This window comes from Lingula anatina, chromosome 1 (genome assembly GCF_051362555.1).
Source record: "Lingula anatina isolate TDL-2025a chromosome 1, LinAna3.0, whole genome shotgun sequence".
NCBI classification, from domain to species: Eukaryota; Metazoa; Brachiopoda; class Lingulata; order Lingulida; family Lingulidae; genus Lingula; species Lingula anatina.
In genome coordinates this window covers 5,819,337-5,828,164 of record NC_141767.1, presented here as the reverse complement: position 1 = coordinate 5,828,164, position 8,828 = coordinate 5,819,337, and the positions used below count along the sequence as shown (strand labels likewise).

General features: G+C 36.1%; 1 protein-coding gene across 4 annotated transcripts in view; it reads left to right on the top strand.

Moving 5' to 3' along the window:
* The window catches only part of LOC106176566 (uncharacterized), a 33,626-nt gene extending 24,840 nt beyond the window's left edge, over positions 1-8,786 (top strand). Inside the window, exons 1-12 of one of the 4 annotated variants that reach the window (XM_013559024.3) lie at positions 595-1,203; positions 1,781-1,804; positions 2,665-2,888; positions 3,801-3,837; positions 4,772-4,984; positions 5,518-5,544; positions 5,738-5,791; positions 5,934-6,110; positions 6,282-6,697; positions 7,040-7,151; positions 7,496-7,614; positions 8,344-8,786. In XM_013559024.3, coding sequence (XP_013414478.1) covers positions 1,786-1,804; positions 2,665-2,888; positions 3,801-3,837; positions 4,772-4,984; positions 5,518-5,544; positions 5,738-5,791; positions 5,934-6,110; positions 6,282-6,697; positions 7,040-7,151; positions 7,496-7,614; positions 8,344-8,427 — 1,482 coding nt within the window. In that variant the 5' untranslated portion in view covers positions 595-1,203; positions 1,781-1,785 and the 3' untranslated portion in view covers positions 8,428-8,786. Of the gene's footprint in view, positions 1-594; positions 1,204-1,459; positions 1,805-2,664; positions 2,889-3,800; positions 3,838-4,771; positions 4,985-5,517; positions 5,545-5,737; positions 5,792-5,933; positions 6,111-6,281; positions 6,698-7,039; positions 7,152-7,495; positions 7,615-8,343 lie in introns of those variants that run through there. The other 3 variants (XM_013559023.3, XM_013559022.3, XR_015332194.1) reach the window with 3 other exon arrangements.
* The last annotated feature ends 42 nt before the right edge of the window (positions 8,787-8,828 follow it).

The following is an 8,828-nucleotide window of genomic DNA, read 5'->3' as shown; positions in this document are numbered from 1 at the left end:
GGTGGCGGTCTACTCCTTGACCTACGTCAATGAACTTAAGAATGTGCGTGCTGCGTTTAATCTGTAACATTGCGTTTTGTAGATACGTGACTGTTTTTATGCGAGTTTGAGGGCAAATCATGCCTCCAGTTTGAAAAAAAAGTTGATATTTTTCCATCTTCGACAAAACTTGGTAAATAGTAAGGGGCTGTCATGTTGACTTTTTGAGAAAAATCTTCAACATTTAATTCAAGTTTGAATTATGTTTTTATATGTACTAATTAAATAACGGAAAATGTTATTCAGAGCAAATCCTCGGACATGTGTACTCTGCTGACGTCGAAGTCCGCTTTGACAAGGTATTTTCAAATGACATACATGTAAGCTGGTCCTGTTCATTTATTTCGCCAGTTTTATTAATGATAGGAATTAATAGGAATTAATCTCGTTCCATTTTCATGTCGATTTGACAACATACAGGTAAAAGCTCAAATATTGCTCCAAAATTTATCAGAAATGATTTTACAGCTGTAGCTCTAATACCAGAAACAAATAGAATAGGAGCAATAATAGTAATAATATAGTATTATAGATGTTACCAAAACAACACCTAAAAACAACCGTTTTAAAATGTTTTTACAATGATTTGCAAGAAAAAGAGGGGACGCGTTTTTGTCACGCGTGAACTGAAGTTATTCATCAAAATGAATACAAACGATACACTTTGATAACCTGTATTTCTGGTGCATTGTACTAGTCTGTGTTAATGGAGGAACTCAGGGCGAGAGATTATAAAAAAACTGCCAAATACCAGGCTCAGGATAGTAGAGCACATCAATCGCCTTTGCTAACCGTGCCCCAGAGAGACTTCACGTGACAGGGCACGCAATGAGCGACGTAGACAAACATGGGGCATGGTCTTCATTTGTCATCTTCTTAACATCATGCAAACTTTCTTCCAGCATTAAGATAACAATGCTTGGCTGGTTTTCGGGATGTTATCAGCCCGATCTTGTGCCCAAGCTTTTTGCTTTTCTTCTTGAACTGTATGAACTTCGCACAACCTCGGGTATAAGTTAAAAGTCAGTGTTCAACTCGAAGAGAAATGAAAATGTCTTGATCCAGGTGTGTCGAAGCTAAGCGTCAAGCCCGGTAAAGGACCGCTTGAATCAGCAGGTGATTTTGGCGACATTTACTCGTTCTACTCTCTTATTTGCAACAAAGGTATTGTCATTTCTAATAATTAAAAGTTTTATGACCTATATGATCTGGTTTTAACAATTACAACCTCGGTGGAGGTCATAACTCTAAAGCTGTGTTCAGATTAAAACTTGTCGGTCCAGCAGGCTCGATCTCTCTCAGCGGGGATCCTCACCTAAATACGCTCAATGGAATCAGTTTAATTGTCTGGCCCGCCCCCTCCAGAAGCTACGAAATATAATATATTACCACCTGGTTTCTGGAGGGGCAGGCCAGACAATCAAGCTAATTATATGGAGTGTACTAAGCGAGAATCCCCTCAGAAATAGATCGATCCTGCCGGTACGATGGGTTTATCTGAACGCTCCCTTATACTCCATGACATCGCATCAAGTCGTTGGATAAAAAACCCCTTAGTCACCTGTCCTTAACAATGAAAGTTAACTAATTGAGGAAGGTTTCTATACCGCTTCTGTGCGATTGTCAGATAAATTAATTAATCATTTGACCTCATTAGGCAACGAAACATGTGTAGATGCCAGAATGGTGAAGTTACATCGTACTGTGAATCGCTGAGAAAGGCATATGCTTCTCTTTTCAGGCAACATGTCGTTCCAGACACAAGGTAGGTACTACAATTTGTTGAAATAGTTGACATACTATACCCCCTGTTATTTATTTTCTTGCATACTCTTGTTTCTATTAGTAAGAATGAGAAAAATTGTGATAGACTGGTCTGTTTTTCTTATAAGTGACAGTTCATGGTTAGGAAAAGGGGTAAACAATCTAAAGTTTTTCTTTGATTTCTTTAACAGTCCTTATCTACCATTAGTTTGTCGTCATGCCAACACTGATACACGTATTTTCCGAGCATCTCAAAATAGTTTTAGATATTTACAGATATATTTGTATCTTTCATTTACATTCCGCTAAATATAAGATTTTCAGGGCGGAAGAAAATTGAGTGTGAAAACAAAGCGAGTCGTGCATTTTATATATATATATATATATATATATATATATATATATATATATATATATATATATATATATATATATATCATACGACTGCATACAATATGTGCAAGACGAACTGAGTTAAAATATTTATTAGGAAATTTTTGGGGTGATTTGGAAAAATGAAATTGCCATTTAACGTTTATGGAAATGTCGAAAACGAGATCAAAATCATTTACCGTCCATCTACCTTCGATCTTAAAGCGAAGGTGGTAAAATAATTATTTGATAAGTATAAATACGATATTTCGGACACTAATGTCAAGTCTTTCTGCATTGGAAGTTTCAACAGTTAATCTATATTAAATTTCACCAACCCTTGAAACTGTAATGATTATCATTATCGTAATCTTTAAATTTAGGTTGGCAATAAGCTAACATTTTAACTTCAAAAATATATTCTGCTAGCGTCCAAATAATGATCTTTGGATTATTTTATTTTATTTTATTTTCATTTTGGTCTTACAGTTTTTCTTATTGCACTAATGTGTTTGTGTATGGGTAACCAAAAGTCGACGTGTACCCCGTATGCCCTACGCGAGGACAGTTCTCGGCGTCTTAAGAGACAGGTCATCAATGCAGACTCCCAAGATGAGTTTCAGTCAGTGTCTTCCCTTGCTCAGCGTCTGCCTGCTTTAGCAACAACACCACCTTCACCAGTAGGGTCAGGAATAGAATTCAGCTGTGATAAGGTACATAAACTTGCAGGTGTGCGACTATTGTATGTGTGTATTTGTGTGTGTATGAGAGAGAGAGTTCGTGTGTGCATGTGCATGTCTGTGTGTTTCAACGTGGTTCACCCTAACACCAGTGCTTATAAATGAACCGCATAGTTTCTTTGAAATTTAAGAATTGCACAACATATAAAGAAAAAACGACACTGTATATTTAGCTTCTGTGCAACTTGCTGTGGTTGTCGTGCACGTACACTTCAAGGCCTGGGGAAGCAGATTTTTTTTTCAAAAATGAACACGGAATATTTAGTGATGTGACTTGAAAATGCTTTGTCTAAAATCCATCAATGCTAGACATTGATACTAAATATCACGCACGAAGGTGAGACTTTGTTCCTTTTCACATGAACAGGTGTAACAGGAATGGAAGTCCGCTAGGAACCGTACTAATCGTATGGGAGCCCGGACTTCCATTCCTAGGACTTCCATTCATGATACACCGACTTCACTGATTGACAACTTTTGATCATTAAAATAACCTGGATATTACGTAAGATAGACACCGAAACGCAACCTCTGCCCTCGACGCAGGAAGCGCACTTGTGGGACTTGTAAATGGGAGTTGACTCCCGTGTAGTGTGTTGGGACCTCTCAAAGTGAACCGGTACAGTATGTATCGCTCAAAGTATATTATTCGACGTGAAAAGGGTATTTTAATCCTGATGGTTGGAGCCTACCGTACCAGTTGCTTCAGTTAGAAACATGAACATTGTGACATCAACAGCACACACACAAAAAAGATTGATGTTTGTATCTCAAACAAACAAAAATCTGTATTTTTCTGTGCGTGTGCGTGGCGGGAGTCATTACATAACAAGAGAAATAAACATGTATTAATTTTAAATAGCACTGTGCTTGATTTTGTTCCAGGACCCCAGCAACAGCTCTATCCTCCTAAACGCAGCAGGTAAGGCGATTGTGCACCTAGAATACATTTATCCATTATACATTTTATGGAATATCAATCATACATGTATATGGATTTTTATCATACATGTATGTAGAAAAAGTCACACAAATGAATTACTTTGTTTTTACATGATATTCAAATGTCATGATAAATCCCAACAGCAGTCAAATTAATCATCGTCTTAACTTGAAAATTTCGGCCGACAGGCTTTCTCCGCGGTCTGCATACAGTTATAATCTCGAAGTCGAATTTCAACTAAATTCATAATTTTATAACGTGAAAGTATTGTCTGTTCCAATATTTGTCTTTGCGTACAAGTAACCGAGAAAATATTTTCGTTTTTTTTTAAACAAAGCACTCTTAATTTTAGATCGGTCCTTCTTCCTTTCTTTTTTTCGGTATAAATTGATTTCACGTTATTTCACGTTATTTTTACTTAATAAATGCAAAGCAATTCAGTTAATGATCTATTCAAACGTGACTAGCAGCGTGTATTAACTTTTAAAGCATTTTATGTGATTTACGATGACTGACAACCGGCATATTAAGTGTCCTGTCAGAAAAATCCATTAAGTGAACCGACACATGATTTGCGACACCATGGGCCCATTGTATTTGAAGGACCACAGCAATTTTTAAGGCACGTTTCCATACATATTTTTCAAATAGAAGGAAAAAGGGGATTGCGCCAACTCGCCACAACATGAGGTGGAGTGTCTTTGGAAGTTCTTAATCAAAATCCAAATTATATCCTGAGAACAGTTCTTCAACATTTTGTCTGACGCCTACCTGACATTGTCTTCATTTACATACAATTATCAACCTTGAGTATGAACTATAATTTCATGTCACCATGACACGGCCTAACTTTAAAACTCACATACTATTAGTGTAGAATTTCATTAGCACATTCCGTTCTCTTTTTCCGCAGAATTTTGCAAGAAGTGCATTGAGACAAGGAACGGAGTCGGTTATTATGAAGACCCCTGCGACTGCCGTAACTACTTGCAATGCGACCGGGACGCCGACTTGCGAATTGTGGCCAAACGCCGCCAGTGCGCGCCAGGAACGCTTTACGAGAACCCAGTATGCGTCAGCTGTGCAGCCGCGTCGTGCTCGCAGTCATTGGCGCCTAGTCCTAAATGTATTTATGGCATTGTCAATTTTCTATAAATTTATCACTATATTTGGGGATTTGGATTCGATTATCTTGTATTAGACCTAATGATTTCGATGCTTTTTAAAATGTGTTAAGCCATGGGGGCGACTAATTGGCGCAAAAGTTTAAGGTTGAATTGCAGTTTTACAACATAACCTGTACATCTGACAGCTTTGCTTTCTTGTTTAATATTTCAGTCTCCCCAATCGAAATTCATTGTCATCTTGTCATGATAACGTTTTAAATGTTTAAAAGAGTAATGATTTTTTTAAATAATTTCCCACCATAACTTTCGTAGATAACTGAAAATAATATGTCTAATTCATCTGTAGCCTATAAAATAAAGTACTTAGCATTGCGGCCAACTACCTCGAAGGTAGTGACGAAAACTCTTGGTTGTAGATACGCTGGGGTGGCAAACGGCAAAGATCATGTTAGTATGAATATGACTTCTAGTATGAAAACCAATTGTAAAATTTCTGTTTTCGTGTGACAAATTTTTATTTTCTTTCTATCAGGTCCGAAAGAATTGAAAAATGGGAAGGGTAAGCAAAGAAGGACTGTGACGTTCTAATGCAATTTCAATACAGGATTTTTCGTAAACATTAATTTAACTGAAAATCAAAGAAAAAATCTAATTTAATTTTAACATAATTTGTAAATAAGTTGACATTCTGGTTCAATGTGTTCATGGTAGTTTTACTAAAACAATGTAACAATGTATTTTATTACCTTCAGACTGGCCTCCAACCGACCATTGCCACAGTGCGGAGGACCTCATAAATACAGACAGTAAGGCACAACACCCCATTTACACCTGACATTTACAAATAACGGTCTAGCCCAAAATGAAACGATAGATATTTACTTGTTGAGAGAGAGAGAGAGAGAGATTTTATATTTAGGTGATAAAAAGTGTATAATGTATTTGTAGCGTGCTGCTGTCTTGGCGGTTTTTCATACTGTCCTCACGTCAATCTGGTCACAGAGTACTTCCTGAAGCCTGTCTACAACTGTGAGCCTGGAGTGACAAAATGTGACAAAACTTGCTGTCAGAAATCGTGTGGGAAGGGAGCAGCGTTTGACCCCAGCGTCTGTAGATGTGTATCAGGTGCGTGGGGATGACAGCACATATATTTACCCAATTAAATAAAGATACTTACATATGAACTTATATTGCTGTTGCAAATCGCCATTAAAGTTCAATGAACCATTTAATAGAATATTGTATTGTGTCAATAAAAGATTTCAAAATAAAAAATTATTATATTTATCATTGCAGTTCGTGGAGCAATAGGCGTCTTCGACTTCGAGCAACGTAATATATCAAGAAAAAGTGAATTTTTGAGTAAAGTTCTCTTTTACCCGGCGGACAACAACCGCGTCAGCTTAGCAGAAAAATCGACGGCTCCGCAGGAGGTAAAACATGGACAAAATTCTGCTATGTTTATTGGACGAGGAGGAGATTTAGAAATACCTAGATTCAATAACTATTACTGGGGGCATGATGTTAGTATTACTTTTTGGTACCGCCGCCAGGCAGCGCTGGAGTTAGTGGAGAGAGAGCTCCTGCATAATGGTGACTGTGAACAAGATCCTTCTATTCGTTTTGCAAGCCGTCCGTCCGAGTTGTTAGGCCAATTTCTTGTTGTGACGAATAGAGGCCCGCCAAAAAGAACAGATTTAAAATTTACAAACGTGAGTTGATTTTATTATTATTATTATTATTATTATTATTATTATATTGATCTCAAAAACACTGTATCCAAATATCTTGTATCACAACCGTACTCTGAATTCGGTGTTTTTTCAATAAATTTGCAATTTTGCAGTTTATTACTGGCGTAACATTTATGTTAGAATTTTAATAGATCTTACCAGGATTTGATCCAGCGATGTCGCATGACAGACTTTTTATAAAAAAAGTCTTCGCTTGTTTTAGACTCGAATTTTTTACATGACAACTGACTTTATTCAAATGACGGAAATGACTGACACATCTGATGAAACTCTGTGGTCTAATGACAAACGTCTTTTCAGCTTGGAAATAACGAGTACCTGGGAGTGGTGTTTGTTTACAACGGCAGGAATTTGACTGTGTACGTCAGAAGAGAAAACAACGACGTAGAAGTGCAATCTGTGTACAGCCCTGGTGCGTGTTTATATATATATATATATATATATATATATATATATGAAATGTAGTAAGAATATATATTATGATTACGGCATCATAAATTGTTGAGGGAAGCCAGTGACTCTGAACATATATGGGACTGCAGAAAATTGCTCTGGTCCTTTCATTTCATGTGCAAATGATAAACAAAATAGATTTATGAGCGATCTTCTTGGCTTGATTTGAACCCCAAGTTTACAATTCAACAAACAAATGACGAAACTGCAAGTGACATCGCTTATACGCACAACTATTTCAGGAATAGGCCCTATAACCGAAATATTCATCTGATATTTTAGCGGTTTATTTCAATTTTTCAGGAAACATACCGTCCACCTTAGCTCCTCTAAGCTTAGGGAAAGCATTGAAATGCCCTGATAATGCCTCTGGTGATAAGCCTATCACCCAAACGGGAAATTTCCTCGGCCATGTAGACGATGTAAGTGAATCCAAGAATATTTCTACCTTTTTCGGCAAATAATAATAAATAATAATAATAATAATATTTATCTATAGTCTAAAATCCAACATGTGTTCAGTAGACTTTACAAAACTTATAAAATTCAAATTAAAAGAAAAATATTGCTAATGGTTATAAGATGAAAGGATATATAAAATGGTAAAAAAAGGGAAAATTTAAAACTATGACTAAGAACAGTTTTTCTTAAGAAGTGTTTTTTTCAAGAATTTAAAGATAATATTGTTTAAAAAGGTGGGTTTTTAGCTCCTTTTTAAAATGTCCAGGGTCCACAATTTGTCTAAGACTGATGGGTAAAATATTCCATTCTTTTGGTGCTGCAAATTTAAAAGCTTTATCACCGTATGATACTAATCTTGCCTTATAAGCCTTAAGAAGAAGGTGATCACCTGATCTGAGATTTCTTGATGGCACGTAGTGTAAAACAAGCTCATTTAAATAAGAAGGTGCAAGTTTATAAAATCTTTATAATTCTCCGTTACCGGTAAATTTCTTCATATAAATCATCACGCTGTATATACATATATATCACGACTGAAAATAACACCCAAGTAAAATTCATTATTCCGAGAACTAAAGAAAGCCCCGATCATTAGAACAGTTTATAAGTTCCTGGTTTGAGTTTAATCAACAAAGGGGGATTCTATTTTTAGGCATTTTTAGCCTATTTTTCTTTTCTTTTTATTCCAGTTACAGATCTACGACAGGAGCCTGACACTGGATCAGATACAAAGGATATGGACAGGGGAGACGGATATCCGCGGTATAGCCTGATATGACGTCACTAGAAGAATATATTTTTTTATTGGACAGCGACCCACCCCCTTTTTGTTACGTCTGTGAAAGTCATTATTTAGACGTAAAAATAGTGCCATCTTATCTGGCTTTGTCCACTTGTCAGCAAAATATGAATAAATGAATGGTGGGAGTAATACATACATATATAATTAAAATGATAATGAATAGGTAAATTAATCAGCAAGTTAAGTAGGCCCTATAGGCCCCTATACAGTATGCATGTATGAATAAATAATATAAAGACATAAATTAATTAATAAAGAGACGAGGAAACACCGGTAATGAACATATTGCGAAAAAAGAAATATTTAGAAATAAAAGTTATGTTATCGAGACTGTTTATAAACCTGTTTTTTTTTTTTTTTTTTTTTTTTGTG